Here is a 21,539-nt window from a genome sequence, read left to right on the forward strand (position 1 = left end):
ATCCCCCATTGCCACGCTCCCATTCTCTCTAGGCATCACCTGATGCTTCCCTGGTTTCGATCTGGTGGAGGATACTGTTTGGAACCAGCGTGTCTGCTGGCTCGCTGCCAAGCCGACCTTGCCGCCACTTCGCAAGAACCAACACTGACAGCATCGTCTACTTCTAGGACACCAACATGACCACCCCGACACCGCCCCAGGTCGACCTCGTGACCCGGGTGCAGGTTGACGACTCGGTAGTGGGCAAGTCCGAGATCGACGAGTCCCTCTACAGCCGACAGCTCTATGTCCTGGGCCACGAGGCTATGCGACGGATGGGCGCATCCAACGTCCTGATTGTGGGCATGAAGGGACTGGGTGTCGAGATCGCCAAGAACATTGCCCTTGCTGGTGTGAAGAGCTTGACGCTGTACGACCCGACTGCGGTTACCCTGCCAGATCTCTCTTCACAGTTCTTCCTGCGTCCCGAGGATGTCGGCAAGCCTCGAGATGCCGTCACTGCGCCGCGCGTCGCTGAGCTGAACGCTTACACCCCCGTGAGCGTTCACCAGTCTGCCGGACTCGGCGACAACCTCTCCCAGTTCGACAAATTCCAGGTCGTCGTTCTGACCGACACCCCTCTCAACCTACAAATTGCCGTCGGCGACTACTGCCACTCCAAAGGCATCTACGTCGTGTGTGCCGATACTTTCGGTCTCTTCGGATCCATCTTCTGCGATTTCGGTGAGAAGTTCACCTGCTTAGATCCCACCGGCGAGAACCCCGTCAACGGTATCGTTGCCGGCATCGACGAAGAAGGCTTGGTATCGGCCCTCGACGAGACGCGCCATGGCTTGGAAGACGGCGACTATGTGACCTTCACCGAGGTTGAGGGAATGGAGGCCTTGAATGGCGGTGAACCCCGAAAGGTCACAGTTAAGGGCCCTTACACTTTCTCTATTGGAGACGTCTCAGGGCTGGGCCAGTACAAGCGAGGTGGTCTTTACCAGCAGGTCAAGATGCCCAAGATCATGAACTTCAAGACCATCTCCAAAGCTATGAGGGAGCCCGAGTTCGTCATGTCCGACTTTGCCAAGTTTGACCGTCCCCAACAGCTGCACGTGGGCTTCGAGGCCCTGCATGCCTTCTCTCAGGCGCAAGGCCGCATGCCCCGGCCCATGAATGACGAAGACGCAACTGTCCTCGTTGCTTCGGCCAAGGCCTTCGTGGAAAAGGAGAAGCTGGAAGTCGAGATTGACGAGAAGCTGATCAAGGAGCTCAGCTACCAAGCAATGGGTGATCTGAACCCTATGGCCGCTCTGTTTGGAGGCTTGACCGCCCAGGAAGTCCTCAAGGCTGTGTCGGGCAAGTTCAACCCCATTCAGCAGTGGTTCTACCTGGATTCGTTAGAGTCAATTCCCACCAGCACCCAGCGTTCGGAGGAGCTGTGCAAGCCCATTGGTTCTCGCTATGACGGCCAGATTGTCGTTTTCGGCAGAGAGTATCAAGAGAAGATCGCGAACATGAAGCAGTTCCTTGTCGGTGCAGGCGCCATTGGCTGTGAGATGTTGAAGAACTGGGCCATGATTGGTCTGGGTGTCGGCCCTAAGGGTAAGATTACCATTACCGATATGGACTCGATCGAGAAGAGCAACCTCAACCGCCAGTTCTTGTTCCGGCCCAAGGATGTCGGCGGTATGAAGAGTGATTGCGCCGCCAACGCCGTGCAAGCAATGAACCCCGACCTCGTCGGTCACATTGAATGCATGAAGGACCGCGTCAGCCCGGAAACGGAGCACCTTTTCAACGAGGAATTCTGGAACGCTTTGGATGGTGTGACCAACGCTTTGGACAACGTCGAAGCCCGTACCTACGTCGACCGTAGATGCGTCTTCTTCCACAAGCCGCTGCTGGAGAGTGGTACCCTCGGCACCAAGGGCAACACCCAAGTCGTCCTCCCCAACCTCACCGAGTCCTACTCGTCCTCCCACGACCCGCCCGAGGAGTCTTTCCCCATGTGCACACTGAGGAGCTTCCCCAACAAGATTGAGCACACTATCGCCTGGGCACGTGAGCTCTTTGAGACTTCGTTCGTCAAGTCTGCCGAGACGGTCAACCTGTATCTGACACAGACCAACTACTTGGAGACGACGTTGAAGCAGGGCGGCAACGAGAAGGCTACTTTGGAGATGCTCCGCGATTACCTGGTGTCGGACAAGCCTCTCAGCTTCGAAGACTGTATTATCTGGGCACGCATGCTGTTTGAGAAGCAGTATAACAACGCTATCCAACAGCTTCTTTACAACTTCCCCAAGGACTCGACGTCTTCCAGCGGCCAGCCCTTCTGGTCCGGCCCCAAGCGAGCCCCCGATGCCTTGAAGTTTGACCCCAAGAACAAGACTCACTTTGGCTTCGTCGTTTCTGCTGCCAACCTGCACGCATTCAACTACAACATCAACACGAGTGGTGTCACCAATGACACGTATCTTAAGGTGCTCGAGAACATGATTGTACCTGACTTTGCTCCCGACTCAGGCGTCAAGATCCAGGAGAAGGACAGCGACCCTGTAAGTAAAAGCAAGAAAGAGTTATATTGGCTATACGACTTGACTAACTGACTGGACTCTAGGACCCAAGTGCCAATGCCGGCTTTGACGACGAGGGAGAGCTCCAGAAGCTCACGGAGAGTCTTCCGGCGCCTAACAAGATGGCTGGTTTCAAGTTGACTCCGGTCGAGTTTGAGAAGGATGATGACACCAACCACCACATTGATTTCATCACGTCGGCCAGCAATCTGCGCGCCGAGAACTACAAGATCGAGCAAGCCGATCGTCACAAGACCAAGTTCATTGCGGGCAAGATCATCCCAGCCATTGCCACCACTACGGCCCTCGTCACGGGCTTGGTGGTTCTGGAGCTTTACAAGATCATCGATGGCAAGACGGACATTGAGCAGTACAAGAACGGGTTCATCAACCTGGCTCTGCCGTTCTTTGGATTCAGCGAACCGATTGCCAGCCCCAAGGTGGAGTACCAGGGCCCCGACGGCAAGGTGACGCTGGACAAGATCTGGGACCGTTTCGAGGTGGAGGACATCACACTCAAGGAGCTTATTGATCACTTTGAGAAGCGCGGCCTCAACATCAGCATGCTGAGCTCAGGCGTGAGCCTGCTGTACGCGTCGTTCTTCCCGGCTGCCAAGCTCAAGGAGCGACTTACTCTCAAGCTCAGCCAGCTGGTGGAGCAGATCTCGAAGAAGCCGATTCCGGAGCACCAGAAGGATGTGATCTTCGAGATGGTGGCCGAGGACATGAACGAGGAGGATGTCGAGGTGCCCTACATCAAGGTCAAGATAAGGTAGACGATAGCGAACGGAAAAAGGCGGGTGGGATTCTGTACGTGGGCCGTGTGTTATACGGTAGCGATGATAGATGTTTTGGTGCCCGGCGACCGACCGTTGCTGCTCGATAGCAAGATATGTATGTCTATTACTATAGAGACAATTGAATTGGTTCAGAAAATGGGTAGTCGTGAGTACGTAAGCAGGGTTTCTAGAAAAGCCCCCACCAAGTGGTGCTATTTCTGACTGATGACTTACATGAAGGCCAGTCAGCATGAGCAAGCAAGGGGATAAGAATCTTACCCCACCATGGCCTCTTTTACGTCATCATTGGCTCGCCATTTTGTGTTTGGTAAACATTGACACAAGCACTAGAAGCAATTGCCAGGGTCATTACAAAGCACCAATTGAAGCTTTCACCATTGCTAAGTTCCAATGCGAGTATAGTTATAGTGTGAATATCCTGTAGGCTGTGCTGCTGTCCAAGTATATAAGCTATCGTGATCACCCCTCCCCCAAAACGAACGAACCCCTCATCCCGCCATACAAGCTTTCTCAGACCGATGAACTCTGGACGCATTCCTCGGGTCCAATCCATCTCCAAGTCTATTTGCAGATCTATATCTTCGCCATCTATCCAGCGTAGAGCTTTGTCGACCTGCCCTGCAACTGTCTTAGCTTTGCGATCTGCTAGGCCTGCTACTGCAGCATCTCTGTCGCGTACATCTCAGATCAGAATGGTAAGTCCCCATTTGCTTTTCCTCCTCGACCCCTACTTGGTCAGCCTCCACACGCCGAGTATCGCAAGCTCACACACAGTCTCGTCAACAGTCTTCGTCCGGCGCCAACATCACGCAATGGGTCCAGCCCGGCGACAAGAGCGGCGAGTTCAAGCGCCAGACCAGCGCCTTCCGCGACTGGATCTCGGCTGAGCCGGGCGCCAAGTTCCCGGCCGAGAAGGGCCGGTACCACCTGTACGTGTCGTACGCCTGCCCCTGGGCCCACCGCACCCTGATCGCGCGCCAGCTCAAGGGGCTCGAGGACTACATCAGCTACTCGGCGGTGCACTGGCACCTGGGCGACAAGGGCTGGCGCTTCGCGACGCCCGACGAGGCCGACCAGGACGGCGACCACGTCGTCCCCGACCCCCTGCACGACGGCTTCACCCACCTGCGCGACCTGTACTTCAGCGTCGACCGGGACTACGCCGCCCGCTTCACCGTGCCCGTGCTCTACGACAAGGTCGCCGGCACCATCGTCAGCAACGAGAGCTCCGAGATCCTGCGCATGCTGGGCTCCGCCTTCGACGCCCAGCTGCCCGCGGGCAGCGACGGCCGGGCGCTCGACCTCTACCCCGAGGCGCTGCGCGCCGACATCGACGCCGTCGGCGAGTGGACGTACGACCTGATCAACAACGGCGTGTACAAGAGCGGGTTCGCGACGACCCAGGAAGCGTACGAGCGCAACGTGGTGGCGCTGTTCGGGGCGCTGGACCGGGTGGAAGAGCACCTGGCCGCGAACCAGGGCCAGAACAAGGGGCCGTACTACTTCGGCGACGCGCTGACCGAGACGGACATCCGGCTGTTCGTGACGCTGGTCCGGTTCGACCCGGTGTACGTGCAGCACTTCAAGTGCAACATCCGCGACATCCGCTCGGGGTACCCGGCGACGCACCGGTGGATGCGGCGGCTGTACTGGACCGTCCCCGCCTTCCGCGACACGACCAACTTCCGCCACATCAAATACCACTACACCAAGAGCCACACCCAGATCAACCCGCCCTCCATTACCCCCGTCGGGCCCCTGCCCGACATCCTGCCCCTCGACGACGAGGTGCCGGCCGTGCAGTGGGCGGGCAAGAACTAGAAGCTGGATCGAGCGATCTCTGGGTGGACTTTTTAAAATACAAATATATATATAATATAACTACCTCATTCACACTTAACGAAGTAAATATACTGACAAACAAATCATTTGATGTGACATTCATTTGTGTGACGTCTGTAACCAAGATCAATTATCGAATGGATGGAATGATGATGACTCAAAATGATGTGTTTACTCGCTCAAGCCTAGTCAACAGTTTCAAAACAAAACAACAAATACAAAAACTTCATCCCACCATCCCATATCACGACACAACAAGGCCGACTACCAGTAAATGACAAGAGTCCGCAGCTGTGCGACCAATGATTCAAACTTTCTGTCTCTTCCATGTGGAATTCGTCCCTGATTATGCTATGGTAGAACATGTATGTACCTGCCGTCCACCTCCTCTTTCAACGACATACATATACACACATATCATCCGGTCTGCCATGTCACACACACACACTCTCTCTCCCTGTCTCCTCTCCCTCCTTTTTTTGATAACCGCTTAAAAAACAAGGAAAAACAGATCGCAATCAGATCCCCGACACATAAAACACCGTGATAAGTTTGTCTCTCAGCCGATTGCCCAGCATATGCAACGTGCCATTATATTATATAAAAAAGATTGAATCTCCCAGATTGGTTTGATGCTCCGACCCACGCTTGAATTGACGGAAAGGGGAAGGGGAAAATATCGTTTTCTCGACGAGATCACAGAGTAATTTCTTTCTACAGTTGACCCGACAACAACGCCTCGGTGGCTGTTATAAAAAAGTCAGTAAAATGGTTCTAATGAATTTATCGAGGGGTTTGGAAAGAAATAGCGAAAACTTACCGCTGTTGATGTATGCCCTCCTCGCGTCGAGCGGCATACCGAATCTCCTCTCCAGCTCCTGCTTGATGCCCTTCTTGGTGACCGTCATCAGGTCGGCCGTCCGGAGGATCTCGCGGATCTCGGCCAGGAGGGCGTCGTCGCTAGGCAAACCCGACAGGTTGGACATCTCCATCTCCTGGTTGCCGAGGAACTGGGACCCACCGAACTGGCTCTGGCGGTTGCCCGCCATCATCATGTCCGAGGGGGCCAGCGACATGCGCGACATGTGACCGGCGCCCAGGCCTCCGGCCGCGCCGCCCATCATGCTCTTGACGTCGTAGGGCGGGATCTGGCCGTACGAGGAGCCGTTGTGGCTGCCGCCGTTGTACTCGGACATGGCGGCGTTCTGCTTGGTGGCGTAGCTGTAGCCCGAGATCTCGGAGCGCGCGTCGTCACGGGCCGTCTGGGCGTCCCAGAGCTCGGCCTGGTACTCCTCCCACTTCTTACGCGGGATCGAGGCCGGGTCGAACTTGCCCTCGTCGGTGACGACCACCTTCTTACCCTTCTCACCAGTGACGACACGTGTGTTGCCCCAGGAGAAATCGTCCATATGCCAGAAGGCGTACAGCGGTAGCGCGAACGAGAAGACGGGCACGGCGATGACGTAGAGAATCATCCATCCGATCATCTCCCACTTGCGGCGCAAGATGAAGATGATGGCTTGCAGACCGTAAATGGCACCCAACATGACGAAGGCCGTGACAGGAATGACAGTAGCCTTGGTGGTGACAAGAACGATGAGGTAGACGATGTAGGCAATGGTGACGGGTTGCACAATGGTGGAGAGCAAGTCGACAAAGACGATGAAGCGCATACTGAAGCAGCAGAAACCGCAGAGTTGACCAAGAGGCATCAGTTCCATGAGGTTGTGCACTGTCGAGTTGATCCATCGTCGACGTTGGGACAAGAAGACGGCCCAGGAGTCGGGGGCGACTGTCCAAGCGTGAGCAGCGAAGATGTACTTGGTCTTGTACTGGGAGTGGAACTTCAGGAGAAGCGTCGTCAGGTATCGATCTTCACCGAGATGCAGCAGGTTCTTCATGTGCAGGGTATCGACACGAATCGTGGAATAAGCCTCCACGACCTCCTTGCTCACGAACAGCGGCTTTCCGGACTCGGCGGCGCGGATGCGGTACATGGAGAAACAACCAGGCAAACAGGTGACACTGCCGAACAAACTTTCGAAGGCCTTGGCCAAGTTGTGAGAAATGTAGTACTCGTACACTTGAATCATGGTAACAAACGAGGCCTTGGCGTTGGTAAGGGCTGTTTCACCGCAGACGGCGATGAGCCTTGTGTCGTCCAGGAACGCAGAAACCATGCGGCTTGCCGAATCGGCTGCGACCACCGTATCGGCGTCGATACCGAACAGGAACTCGTAGAACGTTGGGTTGACCCCGATGATATTACGGATTTGGTGGTACATCTCCAGCTCCAAGGGACTCATGGCAAGGTTGTAGTGGACACGGTTGAGGAAACGCATAATGACCATCTGCGAGTCACGCTTACCACGGTTACCAGGACGGGAGACCTCGGACGGCTTGCCAACCTTGACAACAACCAAGAACGGCACAATGTGACCCTGAACTTCGTAGAGACCGGAGTAGACCTTGCCCATGTTGTGCTGCTTGAGACCTTCACCAAGAGACTCGAAGCTGAGAGGCTCGGGGTCGACCGTCTCAGAAACACCGAGAATATCGAGCACAATGCGGGGGGTAGGGCGGTCGTTGCCCTGACCGATAATCATACCATCGCAAATAACAACGAGCAGTTTGCGCTTGTCATCGTATCGCATACGGGCGGCCGAATCGATGGCGCGGCGGAGCGAGTCCTCGTCTTCGGTGTAAGCAGGAATTTGGCACATGACGAATTTCTCCAAGTTCTCCGGAATGTTCTTGCCACCGAACTGAAGAGCGGCCAAGAACTTGAAACCGATAATGGTACAAAGCATGATAGAAACGGCCAAAATGAGGTAGTCGGCAAACTGGCAGCGGACTGAGTTTCTGGTGTCAACATCTCCTACGTAAAAGAGGTTGTCGAGACACAGCTGCATTCGCTTGCGCATTCCCGCGTCCATTTGCAGGGCGTCCCATGCCTTGGTGATGTCCTGTCCAGATCGTCCTCTGAAGAGATCAACCACAAGAGGAAGCATGAATTCGGTGATCTTAGGGTCAGTCGGGAAGTCCGCACCCTTAGGGACGGCAACAGTGCGACCACCCTGGTCATACTTGGTCAAATCGTAGACTCTGCCGTTGAGCATCGCCATGAGCATCTTCTTATCGGCAAGACTGCTCACGTACGTGGGAGAGTATCCGACGTTGCCCTTCTTCCAGTTTGACTTCAAAATGACCATCTTCTCGTAGAACCAATCAGGCTGATACAGATCGGTGTTGTATCGGAAGTCATGGTATTTCCAGTTGAAGTCTTGTGATAAATCAGGGACATCGCTTTGGCCAGACGTATTAGTGCTCTTGTAGTCGAGTTGCACAGCAGGGTCGACCTGACCATTCACTCCTTGGCACAGAGCCGAGACTTGCACAGGGAAGAGATTAGTGGCGTCGAGTCCAGCGTATCTCTTCAGGGCCTTGTCTGTCACAAACGGCGGGTAGTGATGTTGCGAGAACTCGCCGAGATCAAAGACCTGGCCACGAATGGAGACGTAAGCGGAAGCACCATCCTTTCCGTTAAACGAGGTCAGCTCTTGCGGGCTGAAAACGTTTTGTTTGGGACAGATCAGCATGGGGAAAAGAATGATGAAGAAGGCAGCAATGAGACAGCTGAGCCAGATCATCATGTTGATTGCCAACTTTTCTCTCCAGGCGAGGCGGACATCCTTGCGAGGCATGCCACACCATCTGATCAAGAACTCGGGAATGAACCAAGTAAGGGCATAGGTACAAAAGACCCAACGCTTGCGCGATGGACTGTCTTTATATTCCTCGACCTCGACCAGCGACTTTTCGTTTCCTCGCTCAGCCATCTGCTCCCTAGTGTCGAGGTTTTTGAACATGTCGCCGCCTCCGAAAGCAGACACACCGGCCTCCGAGCGGGCATCAGCATCGGCGCCGAAGTAACCTGTCCTGCTCTTGTCATTAAATTGTGGGGTGTTGCCCACTGAGTGGAGGAGGCGCTCCTTGGAGGCGCCGAACGGTAGATCTTGAGGGGAGGGCGTGATTCCGTCTCCCGCATCTGAAGGGTAGCCGCGGCCGGATGCCGATATACCGTCCCCGAGCTGGGCGATTTCCATCCAGCAACGCTCGCTGAGGAAGACACCAGTTGAACCAATCAAGACCTCATTGCTAGGCCACTGGCGGTCGTGGACTGACATTTCCGTCTTCTCCCGCTCGCTGCCAACGAGAATGGTATCGGCGTCCGCGAGACCCAGGAACTCGCCGAAGGGCAAGAACAGACTGAAGTCAGCGGCTCGTAGACGCTGGCTGATTTCGGCGATACCGAACGTTTGTACCTGGGTACGGACACACTTGCTGTCAAACTGGTTCGCGATGCGTCGGTCGTTGGGCTTCAAGCAGAACACGAAGTACGTATTGGTGTTGGGCGCCGTAAGAGACTGCCTGACGTTATCCAATGAGGCCAGGAATTGGCCAGAAGCACCCTGTTCCGAGACACGGCTCGACTTCCTGGGCTCGCCGCCTCGGGTATCGGGGCGAGCGCCCTCGTCGCTACCAAACTCATCCACAGAGTCTTGCCGCTTCATACGGGTTGAGCGACCAGCCCTGCCAGTCTTGCGGGACATAACGCTCGGGGCGCGCATCGGCTTGGAGCTGACCGATGCCTGCATGACAGTAGTGCGCTCTTGTGGGTGCATGACAGCCTGGAGAGCCTCTTGGCCAAACAGACGCGCGATAAACTCGCTCTTGGACGAGTTGACCAGGTTCATCAAGTCACCCGAGATGATCTCGCCATTCTCCTCTACGAGACCCTTGATCGGATACTCGACCTCTCCTGCGAAGTGTCGCACAGTGAAGGTAGCCGCAGTGTTCTCGGTGTAGAAGTTGCTACCGGGCAGCTTGGCCTGGGCTGAGCTCACGGTCACGGAGGGGTTCTTGCCCTCGAATCGCTTGCGGAAGCTCTCCAAAAGCTGCATATCGGTTCGGTGTCGGCGGGTCTGGTCATCAAGAATGCTGAGCAAACCATTCGCAGGCTTGAGAAGGCCCTTCACAGCATCGGAGTTGTCGAAGTAGCTTGTGGCGGCGACTGTGACCTCTTCCGTCTCCAGCAAGTCGGCCTTGCGGTCGAAGAAGTTTTGCAGAGCCTGGTTGTATAGAGACTCGCATGCAGCGTTGTTGAGAAGCTGGTCAAGGGCAGAGCCAGTTGACGTCTGCTGAGCAAAACCGGGGAAATCAACAATGGAGACGGTGTTGGAGATGGACTCTTCAGGAGCACAAATCTTCTGGTTGATGGTCTCAATGAGGTACGCAACCAAAAGAGAGTAGAGAGTGCGCGCCAGCTCATCAGCATTGGCACGGGCTCCGTTGGGATCCAACATGACTGTCACTCTCTCGCGGTGGATCATCTTTGTTTTGTAGCCCATAGTCGTCTGAAGATCGGGGGCGCTGACACCCAGGAAGGCAGCAATGATGCCCAAGACGTCCTTGTTCTTGACGGCCGTCACCATTTGACCACCCTCGTGGGAGAATCCGCCACTATCATCTCCTGTGGCAGTAGTGTTCGAGGTCGTCTCAAACTCAAGCTGGCCAATGTGCAGGATACAAGCCAAAATCTGGCAGATTTCGGCAATCTCGCTTCGAGGAAACTCCAGCTTGCGCAGAGCCGTCTTGAATAGTTGGAATCCCTCGACGTCGTTGATTCCGACTTTGAGTTGCGTGGGATGACCCAGGTATTTCCACCTGCGGTGTCCCGCGGCATCTTTAGGCGTATCGATACCGAGATGGGCCTTTTCAGCGTCACTCGTTCCGGCCAAAAGATAGTAGAGAACGTGGAAGTTACGCTCGCCAGTAGGAACCTCGGCGATTCTGCTTCTCTCCAGACGGTGGTCCAACAGCTTTCCACCAATCAGCAGGGGGTTCGTGGTCGACGCGGTGTCGTATTGGAGTTCGTAGAAAAGACCGGCCTTGGAAGCAGTCGGCGTCGTGGCCGTCTTTGTCGTGGTAAGCGAATCGAACACGTAGGCGGCCAGGAGACCTTCGTCGATAGAGGGGTAGAGGATTTGTTCAACAGTGCTGTAAGGATATGGGCGCGGATCGTCGTCTTTCCAGAGCCAGATTCACCACTTTTGACCAGTTAGCAGTAATTCTTCGGTGAGAATTTTATTTCACATGACGTACAGGAAGAGAATAGCCTGGTTCTCGGAGCGGTGTCCAAGTCGAATGAAGGCCCGGTCTGCCATGTCCTCGGCGGCAGCCATGGCACTGCCTTCCTTGCCGCCATCGAGGCCCTTAGTTGACGACGTGTACGTGTTGAGCGATACAATAGCGTGGGAAGCTAGTCGTGCAGTCGGCACATTCACATGGAAACGACTGGCCAAGTGTGCTGTAATATGCGTATCTGACTGCAGATGGGCCGGCAGCGAGGGCAACGAGGGTTGCGTATGGGCCCCTCCGCTGCCGCCCTGGGGCAGATTCAGAGCCATGATGAAGAGATAGCCAGAGGCTGGCGCTCTTGATCACTCTCCGATGTAACCGTTGACAGTACGCCCGATCGATCGGTTGGTGATACGGGCCGTGATACGATTTAGGGAGTATTAGTTATGGGCTGAACCAAGTGGAAAGTTCAGTGTTCGTGAAGTTGTTCGAGTCGCCCCTTGTTATGATATTACCAAGAAGTCACCCCAAAAGACTGGCTGTTATTAAGTAGGCAATGTGCAAGCGAATGTGCAAAATGTATAAAAGATACAAAAGCGAATGTGGAGGGGAAGTGGAAGTGAAGGAGGAAAAGCCACAAGGCCACGAAGGAGAAAGCAGTATTGAAGCTATCCCAAACGGTTTTCCTCTTGATGATGATTTGCAATAGGAATCGAACAAGCTACAAGATCTCTCAGTCTTCCCGTGTCAACTGGAATAGGGACTGTTTTCTCAGCGGGAGGCTCCCTGCGCCAGTGTCGAGGCTATTTGGGTACGGCGGGCGCAGAAGACCAGAGACGCAGAAGTCGCGCATACGAACCTGAGGTGGGAGACTCGTACCCCTGCTGGACTGGGAGGGCCGGATCTACGCCCACTTCGTATAAGCCCTGAACGCCGGGAGGGTACGTTCAATTCCAAGTAAAAGTAGGCACCTAATAATAAGTCACAGGTGCCCGGGAGGTACCTACCCTCTAGGCGCTGTCTGGGATATATACACATATACACATATACACCTGCACAAACACGACAGGACCTTGCAGTACGTCTTAGAAACCGAGCAATGATGCGTCTGGTTTTCTGTCTTCTCGCTGCATAACGTACAGAACAGCAATGTTTGTCATCGGATGGCTTGGAGGATCCTCCTACCCAGCCTTCTCGACTGCTGTCTTCTGTCAGCTTGACTCGGTGCAGAAATTCAGTTTCGCGGATCTTCAGTGTGCACTTGGTCTTTTGGCGCAAGGACACCAATCCGTCAGTTTTTTTGACGGCGGGGCTTGGAGCGTCCAAGAAAAGAAACTGGGACTCAAGAAGTTCCAGAACAGATACGTTCCCAGGAGAGTCCAAAGCGTATTGCGACCCTTGTTCCCCCGATCGGACGATGACAACATGCTTTTCAGGGGCTTGTGCTGGCCTCGACGATCCCATTCCAGCAGCGCAGAAAATTCTCTTGCATTTGCAGCATGCTGACTTGACTTTACTGTTCAATGCATATGATACGGGCGCATAGCTTCTGGAAGTCGGCCATCAGTAATCGCCTGCGGTTTCTCGCCTACCAGAGACCTGTTTAAATTTCTGACGCGTCTCGCCGTTGCAAATCAGCTTGGCTGGTCCCGAGCTGGACGCAGCACCACCTCAAGTGGCCCGAAGTGGTACCAGTGCACCCTGGATTGCGTTGAGGGTCTGCGGCGAACCTTGATTCGAGCGGGTGTGTAGCACCAGGAGCGCGCCGGCGCGGAATCCAACGCGAAACCTCACACCGTGCACAATATCTGCTTATTAGACATTGAATAGATATGTGCCATGCAAGTATCGAAGATTCAAGACATATCCAAGGCCTGTCCATCATTCGACATTTGAATGAGGATGATCTGCATTACATGTAGATTGATCGATTGCCACTGCCTGCGTCCCGTACCACGCAAAATGCATGGCGAGAGCCGTGCCTACACGCATATTGATCGAGATATCTCCATATCACATCATATGTATACCACTGCCGCTCGCTCGGTTCCGGCCCCCATAGTTTGCTTGGCCCAACGACGAATGCTAGTATGTGTGCCAGTTCCAAGTGCCGCGTTGGCATATATCTATGTATAGAGCCTTTGCAGGGGTATACGTCGACTATTCCCCAGTCCAAAGAGCTTGAGGTCCTCCAAAATGCACACTTACGTACTCGAGTAGTAACCGTCTCAACACCAGAGAAGGCGGTCTGTCTCCAGGCGTAAAACGTACGCGTTGGGCTTGGTGGTTTCCTGCCCAGAAACACAGTTGACCGTCAAGGCAGAAGGCAGCTCCATGTATGGGGATCAGCAGCGATCTGCAGTGAAGGAGCTAACATCTTCGAGCACGAGCACATCTTCCTCGATGGCCCGTCAAAGAAGAGTGGGAGGTTGGAGCCAAAGCCAAGGAAGGATCCTGAATCAAGCATCTCAATCGAGTAGTATCGGTATCATGAAGTCTCACGGCGGAGGCGCGAGTCTATATACTTGGCCCGAATGGTGTCACGACGGAAACCAACTTTCGAGGACGCCGTTACGGATAGTAGGCCACCTCCAATCAGATACGCAGGCGCATATCACTTGAGTTGCGCCGGAGGTGGAGGGGTCAGGTCATCGACGGCGGGTTGCTGGGAGCGAATGCAGCTTGTACACCTAAAATCGGACAAGAGGGCGCATGATTACAATTCATTAAATATTCATTACTTCTTTTGAGTATGCTGTCGCATATGATGCCAAACCTTCGACACCCTTAAGGAACCCATCAATCCTGACTCGATCAACCTCAAACAGACTTGTCAAACTGTCACGATGCTGTGTCTCTCCCTTGTTGTCGGCCCACAGTCGTCGGACATGGGCGTGTGGCAGTGTTCGGCCACTGCTGTCGTTCGTACTATCGTATATACGTACAGTATGATCTAAGTTTGGAAAGGGTGCATGTTGGACGGGAAGCAAAGGTGAACCTCGGACAATAAATGGATGCGCGCCAGCGTTCTGTCCACTCACGAAACGCTAGAATCAAGGCTCGCGGTCAAAGGAGGGCCCCATTTTGCCTCTTCGTATTTCCCAGGAGGATGGGGCCGCCTAATGCCGAAAGGTGTGACTATTATGCACAACCACCAACGCGGATGGCCATTGGAAAAGCGCATGGGCAGAAGAACATGGGTTACATGGGCTAGAAACTGGTGTTGCCGACCGGGTGGAGGTGGCCGGAACGAGGCTTATGTATGTACGGTACGTGCACACCAGGGTTTCTTCTCCCAATTTCTTTCAGGGGTGTGCCGGCCACTGGCCTGGGATCAGCCGCCTCAAAACCAGGCTGGCTGGCTGGCTTGGGCTGCGCCGGGTTTAGCTTGGCCAGCCGAGCCAGGCGGTTCCGCTGAAAGTGAGAGGGGTCCGGGCCTGCTGTTGGAAAATAGGGAGCGCGTGAAAAAGGAAAGAGAAAGAATTGGCGGGCGTGAAGGGCAGAAAACAGGCACTTGACTACTCCCAGCAGGCTTCTCTAGTTCTTTTCCACCTGCCAAGCTGGCTACGGGTGCTGCCTACGGGTGCTGGGTGCTGCTACGGGCAGTCTACGGGGGAGGAACCACTGTCCCAGATCGGCGCTATGCCCCTAAAGCCGTGCGCTTGTTTACCTTAATACTCTCATGCAAATATACTGTTTGGGCTTGGTGCAAGTGCGCTGTTGTCCCAACCGCCCGCCGTACAACATCAAAACGAGCCCCCCGAACGCGGTATTCAGTAAGTCGCAGGACCCAGCAGCACACAAGGGGACCAACTGCTGCTCTGTAACCTGGTGGTGATCTTTTTTCTTGATTGCTGTCGTCGTAGGCAAAGCGAGCGAGCATTCTAACTCTCCTTTCCACATTGGCTTGGAAGTATCTCAGACGCCTTCCAACTTCTTCGTTTTTCCTCTAGTTACACGTCTATCGCTCTCCGACCTACCTCACTCGCTTTGGTAGTCTAATACTCTATCGCTTCTTTAATTTCTTCATTCGTTTCTATCTCGGGTGCGATTCAGGAGGTGCATATTGGCTGTCTGTTGTTGCCCAGCGACGATCGTTTCCTACGCCTCTTAATCCGAATCCCACGTCACACACGCAACCGACTTTCGTTCACCTCCAACCTGTCCAAATCCATAATTTGTCCATCGTAGCACGCCGCGAGTCATCAATCGCCCGGCGACCATAGCTAACAAGAGCACACGCTTTCGCTGTTGTTGTTTGCTGTCTTGCTAGCATCCAGACATTTTCACCCACTCGTGCTTGTCCGCTAGGACAACACGGAGCCCGCGACACCCATCATGGCACACCAACAGGGCCGCCAGATGTCCATGTACTCGGTGGCAGCTTCCGATGCGGGTGGACAACGCGGAGCCGGTCAACAGTCCCAGGTTTCGACGACTACCCTCCTCAATGGCATTCACAACATATACTTGTCGTCCCAGCCATATCAGCTGGACGCGGGTACGAGCCTGGTGATCAACACCTGGCTCACTGCCCAACATACAAGCCAAAATGGTCAACCCGGAGGCACTGTTGACCAGGCACTCGCGGCTAGGGCTTGGGAACATGCCCGTCGCCGAGCCGAGGACGGCTGTATAATCTTGGGGTTCGTCAGATATATTTCCTCTGTAAAGGACAAGCTTGCTAATTTCTTCCAGCTCTCTCCACACGTCCACGCCTTCAGTCCTGTCTCCTTTTCTCTCATCGCTTCCTCTGTCTATACCCACTACCGTCCACGCTGCTCTGGGGTTAATCCGCCCGTTTGTAGAGTGTGTTACTCCCAACAACCATGCTACGGCTCGGCATGCAGCTCTCGGGGTGCAGCTCACGCTCAACCTGACCGGGAACTTGACGGCCGCCACCGTCTCGCTTTCTCAAGGGGGTATAGACACATTCCGAGGACTTCTCAGCATCCCTTCGGAACCTGGTCACCGTGCTTTCGACGTCTTCTATTATCTACTCACTTCCGCATCTACCCCTGCGGAACGTGAGTTTCTAGGCCTTAAATCTGCCTCGGCATACACTTTGCTTGCACGATCCGGAACCTATGACCCACCTTCTTATCTACCAACTGCCGACGACGCCGCTGCTGCAGACGATTTCCGGGCCGCTTTGAAGGAAATTGGCATCAAGGGCTCATCCCATCGTGACTTTATTTCTACCCTTGCTGGCTTGCTGAAGCTCGGAAACACGCTCGATTATGGCGTGGATGAGGAATCTCTGGATGAAATCTGCGAGGATGTCAGTGGCCTTCTGGGTCTCGACCCAGAGGTCCTGGCCAGACAGTGCAGCACAGAGGATAGGAAAACACTGGTTGGTGGTCTCTATGAGGCCCTGGTCGACTGGGTTATCTCCAAGGCAAACGACGCAATTGCTCTCCAGATGAGCCGAATTCGTGATGGGGCCGAGTCGCTTGACGGACGCGGCGTACGAACACCCACGTCGAACGAAGACAATGGCGACACCGTCTGCATCACTGTAGTTGAGATCCCTGATCCGGCTCTTGGTAAGGCTGTTGCGATGCGTGGCATTTTCGACGATACTACAGGCATCAACGCCGAGATGAAGGAAGATGGCGTCGAGGTCTCTGGCGCCGGAAGCTCCGTCTTACGGGAGATGCAGAACGCCGTCTCGGATGTTGGCCCTGAGCTCGGCATCATGTCCGGCCCCTTAGGCAGAGAGAGACAACATGAACTCGAGAAGCGGGAGGTGATCTTAGAGAAGGTCGGTCTTTCAAGCGAAGACGACGGCTTCCTGAAGAAGCTGTTGTTCCCCGTGGCTGGCCAGGGTATCAACCTTGGTCGAGCTGGGCGATTTGACCTGCCAGCTGTTTTGAGCAGCAGCCGAGCCTGGTACCACCTGTCGCTCCACCCTACCGACGACTCACCCGCTAGCTTGGCAGCACTGCCGTCCGTCACCTCGGCCTGGTCTGCAGGCACTGTTTCGCGTCAGCTCCGAGCATGGAGACTGTCGGAGTGGGCCAACCGCCGAAACAAGAACCTGGATTTCACTGCCGACTTTGATCTCGAGGAGTTCTGCCAACGCTTTGCCCCCTTGGGTTGCCGTGACGGTCGCGACGGGATCGAGACTTGGATCCTTGAGCGTGGCTGGAGCAACGGCGAGGTTGTGGTCGGGAAGGAGCGTGTTTGGATGCGCGAGACGGCGTGGTGGGAGGCTGAGAGCATGCTTGATCTCAAGCCAGGTGAACATCTCCCTGGCATGACACTTTTGACACCTGGCATGGACACCGGGTACTCTAATACGGGCAGTACCTATTTTGGTGGCCAGCCCAATGATTACGGAAGCCGCGATAACATCATGCAGCATGATCAGAACCAAAGCCAGATGTCACTAGGATTTAACCCCATGGCTGCTGGTGCTCCGTCCATTGCCCCAAGCGCCATGCGTAATGCTAGCGGTGGTGACTATGGTCTTGGTCGCAAGGGCGATAGCCAACGAGACCAACTATACTACACTCCAGAGGGCGAATTCATCAACACCCTGGACCCTGATCTGGCTGAAGGGAAGCACGTGGAGACAACGGAAACGACCTTCACTCGCCGGCTTTGGGTCGGTCTCGTCTGGACTCTTACTTTCTGGATTCCATCCCCCTCCTCAGCTTCGTTGGACGCATGAAGCGACCCGATGTTCGCATGGCATGGCGCGAAAAGCTGGTGTTGGTGTTCTTCATCATGCTGGCCAACGCATTTATTCTCTTCTGGATTATTGGTTTCGGTCACCTGCTATGTCCCAATTCCGACAAAGCGTGGACTCAAGATGAAGTCTCCACACACTTGGGCGAAGATGATTACTGGGTCAGCGTTCGCGGCAAAGTTTACGATATGACCTCTTTCTGGAGGCTGCAGCACAGCGACATCAACATCAAAACAACTGCGGATAACATGATGCCATTCGCCGGTCAGAACATGGACTTGTACTTCGTCCCTCCTCTGCCGCTCGTTTGCCCCGGCCTTGGCATCGATGATACGTTGACGTTGATGTCCAACAGCACTCCCGCAGATCCCAATGGCATCCACAGAACTGGCGCACAACAAGCAGACCCCAACTCAAAGTTGAAGAACCCCAACTGGTACCGCGACAACTTCTTGACGAGGATGAAGGAGTACTATCACGGTGACCTGGTGTGGGATCTCAAGAAAGTGACGGATGAAGGACAAAAGGAGAACCATCCTTGGTTTGTTTACGAAGACAACATCTATGATCTCACCGACTACTTCCACACGACTGACTATATGAAGAACCTACCCAAGTACAACTTCTTGGATGGTTCGCTCATGGACACTATCAAAAACCATCCGGGTGAGGATGTCACTGGCCTGTGGCATACCGCGATGAAGAATGCTGCCGACAATGCCACAACCAGTGCCCGTATGGCCAACAGTGTCAACTGCGTCAAGAACCTCTTCTACGTCGGCATTCCCGAGTTCCGTTATTCTGCAAGATGCCAGGTCAACAACTACATCTTGCTGGCTTTCACTATTCTGCTCTGCGCCGTCATTGTCATCAAGTTCCTTTCTGCCCTGCAGTTTGGCTCGAAGAGAAGACCTTCGCCTCAAGACAAGTTTGTTATCTGCCAGGTTCCTGCCTACACCGAAGGTGAAGATTCTCTCAGGAAGGCCCTCGACTCGCTTACTGCACTCCAGTATGACAACAAGCGCAAGTTGATCTGCGTCATCTGCGACGGTGTCATCATTGGAGAAGGTAATGACCGGCCGACGCCTAAGATCGTATTGGACATCCTGGGAGTCGACCCCAAGGTGGATCCTCCGGCGTTGCCTTTCAAGTCCGTCGGAACCGGTGCCGAACAGCTCAACTACGGAAAGGTTTACTCAGGTCTGTATGAGTTCGAAGGCAACGTCGTTCCCTACATCGTTATTGTCAAGGTCGGAAAGGAGTCAGAGCAGACCAAATCCAAGCCGGGCAACCGTGGCAAGCGTGATTCGCAGATCTTGCTGATGAGCTTCCTGAACCGTGTGCATCACCGGGCCCCCATGAACCCTCTCGAGCTTGAAATCTTCCACCAGATCAACAACATCATCGGTGTCGATCCTGAGCTTTACGAATATCTGATGATGGTTGATGCCGATACTTGTGTCCGCGAGGATTCCCTCAACCGTCTGGTCGCTGCATGTGTAAACAATGCCAAGATTGCCGGTATTTGTGGCGAGACGGGTCTACAAAACGAGGAGCGTTCATGGTGGAGTATGATCCAGGTTTACGAATACTTTATCTCCCATCATCTTGCCAAGGCTTTCGAGTCGCTGTTTGGAAGCGTTACCTGTCTTCCCGGATGGTCAGTCTTCCCTCTTCTCTAATGCTTTCAAGCCACTCTGAAAGTGATCCTAACTTTGCACTAGTTTCACCATGTACCGTCTTCGAACTGCTGACAAGGGCAAGCCGCTTATCATCTCGGACGCCATTATCAAGGACTACAGTATCTGCAACGTCGACACGCTCCACAAGAAGAACTTGCTGTCCCTTGGTGAGGATCGTTACCTGACGACGATTATGATCAAGCACTTCCCCTACATGGCCTATAAGTTCATCTCGGATGCTTACTGCGAAACTGCTGCCCCTGACGAGTGGAGCGTTCTTTTGTCGCAGAGACGCCGATGGATTAACTCGACTATCCACAACTTGGCTGAGCTTATTATGGTCCAGAACATGTGCGGTTTCTGTTGTTTCTCGATGCGATTCGTCGTGTTCATTGATCTCACGGGAACCATCATCCTTCCGGCCACGACCATCTACATTGGATATCTGATTTACCGTGTGGCGACGCACCAGGGTCAATTCCCCATATTCTCTATTGTCATGATTGGTGCCGTCTATGGTCTCCAGGCTCTCATCTTTATTCTCAAGCGCCGCTGGCAACACGTACGTTTCCTCCTGGGCAATGCTCGATCCTTTATTGTGAACTCGCTAACGTTCTTGAATTTTAGATTGGTTGGATGATCATCTATCTCCTTGCTTTCCCCATCTACAGTTTCATCCTCCCCATCTTCTCTTTCTGGCGCCAGGATGATTTCAGTTGGGGTAACACCCGTGTCGTCATTGGAGAGAAGGGAGACAAGCGTGTCGTGGCTGTGGATGGTGAGAAGTTTGTTCCTTCCAGCATCCCGCTGCAGAGATGGGACGACTATGCTATGCTGAACAACCTTCCTGGCCGTCGTGGGGCACACGCCGAGAAGGCCGACTACGGAACTCCTTTCGGTGACAGCTACGAGATGGATGAGATCAAGAGTGTGTACTCGTCTGTCCGTCAGCCCAGTGTCTTCACTGGCCTTCACGGCAACGGTCGCGCAGGCTCCGCTTTCATGCCGCCTCCTTCGCAGTCCCCTGCACCCCACGGCCGCAGCACCCCGTTCGCGCCGTATAGCGATCAGCCCGGCTTGATGCACCGCCAATCGACGGCTTCGTTCGGCGACGTCCAGCGGATGCAGAGCCCTTACCAAGACCGGCCGTCCATGTCCAACCTGCGCAGCGTGGCGAACGCGTCGCCCATGCCCGGGCAGGGGCACATGCACCGTCAATCGCAGGCCACGCTGGGCTACAGCGGAGGTCACAGGTCAGCGTTGGGCCATCACGGCGGTAACCAGAGCATGGCTTCGTTTGACTTCCAGCGCGGCAACGCCGGTCCCGACGACGGCATGATTCTGGAGTCGATCCAGAGCGTGCTGAGAGAGGTAGATCTCGACACAGTGACCAAGAAGCAGGTACGTGCTTTGGTCGAGCAGAGGCTCCAGACGGAGCTGGTGGGCGAGAGGAGGACGTATATGGACAGGCAGATCGACAACGAGCTTGCCAACATGTAAGCGAGTTGGACGTTTGTCGGTTTATATGACGGAGGGAGGGATGGATGTGGTGTGAGGATGTATATAAAGACTAGATCTAACGGTGATCTCTCTCTATCTCTCTATCTCGAGGAAGCGTGTACGGATGGATTTACAAAACTTGGGCGGGCGTTGGCTACAGACGTTTGAACTTTTTGAACTCTCTATCTCCTTTTTTGAAAATTGTGTGTACGCAGAAGCAGCGAGGACATAATAATGCATTTTCGGGGTTACCCGGTGGGCAGGTCTTCATGGATAGGATGAATGAATTATCTACCATTAATACAAATTCCGACAA

General features: G+C 54.3%; 4 protein-coding genes across 4 annotated transcripts; 3 read left to right on the forward strand and 1 right to left on the reverse strand.

Moving 5' to 3' along the window:
* Nucleotides 1-176: 176 nt before the first annotated feature.
* Nucleotides 177-3,340, forward strand: PG998_003133 (Ubiquitin-activating enzyme E1 1; the record flags this gene model as incomplete). Its single annotated transcript, XM_066869951.1, has 2 exons — nucleotides 177-2,546; nucleotides 2,609-3,340. The coding sequence occupies 2 exons, from the start codon at nucleotides 177-179 to the stop codon at nucleotides 3,338-3,340; spliced, it is 3,102 nt and encodes a 1,033-aa protein (XP_066733701.1).
* Nucleotides 3,341-4,056: 716 nt separating this feature from the next.
* Nucleotides 4,057-5,185, forward strand: PG998_003134 (glutathione S-transferase; the record flags this gene model as incomplete). Its single annotated transcript, XM_066869952.1, has 2 exons — nucleotides 4,057-4,059; nucleotides 4,151-5,185. 2 exons carry the CDS (start codon nucleotides 4,057-4,059, stop codon nucleotides 5,183-5,185), a joined length of 1,038 nt encoding a protein of 345 aa, XP_066733702.1.
* A 735-nt stretch (nucleotides 5,186-5,920) lies between these two features.
* Nucleotides 5,921-11,676, reverse strand: PG998_003135 (chitin synthase; the record flags this gene model as incomplete). The annotated part of the gene is made up of 3 exons (XM_066869953.1): nucleotides 5,921-5,952; nucleotides 6,027-11,266; nucleotides 11,372-11,676. 3 exons carry the CDS (start codon nucleotides 11,674-11,676, stop codon nucleotides 5,921-5,923), a joined length of 5,577 nt encoding a protein of 1,858 aa, XP_066733703.1.
* A 4,009-nt stretch (nucleotides 11,677-15,685) lies between these two features.
* On the forward strand, nucleotides 15,686-21,223 carry PG998_003136 (chitin synthase; the record flags this gene model as incomplete). The annotated part of the gene is made up of 5 exons (XM_066869954.1): nucleotides 15,686-15,993; nucleotides 16,046-17,957; nucleotides 18,026-19,701; nucleotides 19,766-20,285; nucleotides 20,351-21,223. The coding sequence occupies 5 exons, from the start codon at nucleotides 15,686-15,688 to the stop codon at nucleotides 21,221-21,223; spliced, it is 5,289 nt and encodes a 1,762-aa protein (XP_066733704.1).
* Nucleotides 21,224-21,539: the final 316 nt, after the last annotated feature.

The sequence above is a fragment of the Apiospora kogelbergensis genome, assembly GCF_038363985.1.
Source record: "Apiospora kogelbergensis strain CBS 113332 chromosome Unknown utg000002l_segment0_segment0, whole genome shotgun sequence".
Classification (NCBI taxonomy): domain Eukaryota; kingdom Fungi; phylum Ascomycota; class Sordariomycetes; order Amphisphaeriales; family Apiosporaceae; genus Apiospora; species Apiospora kogelbergensis.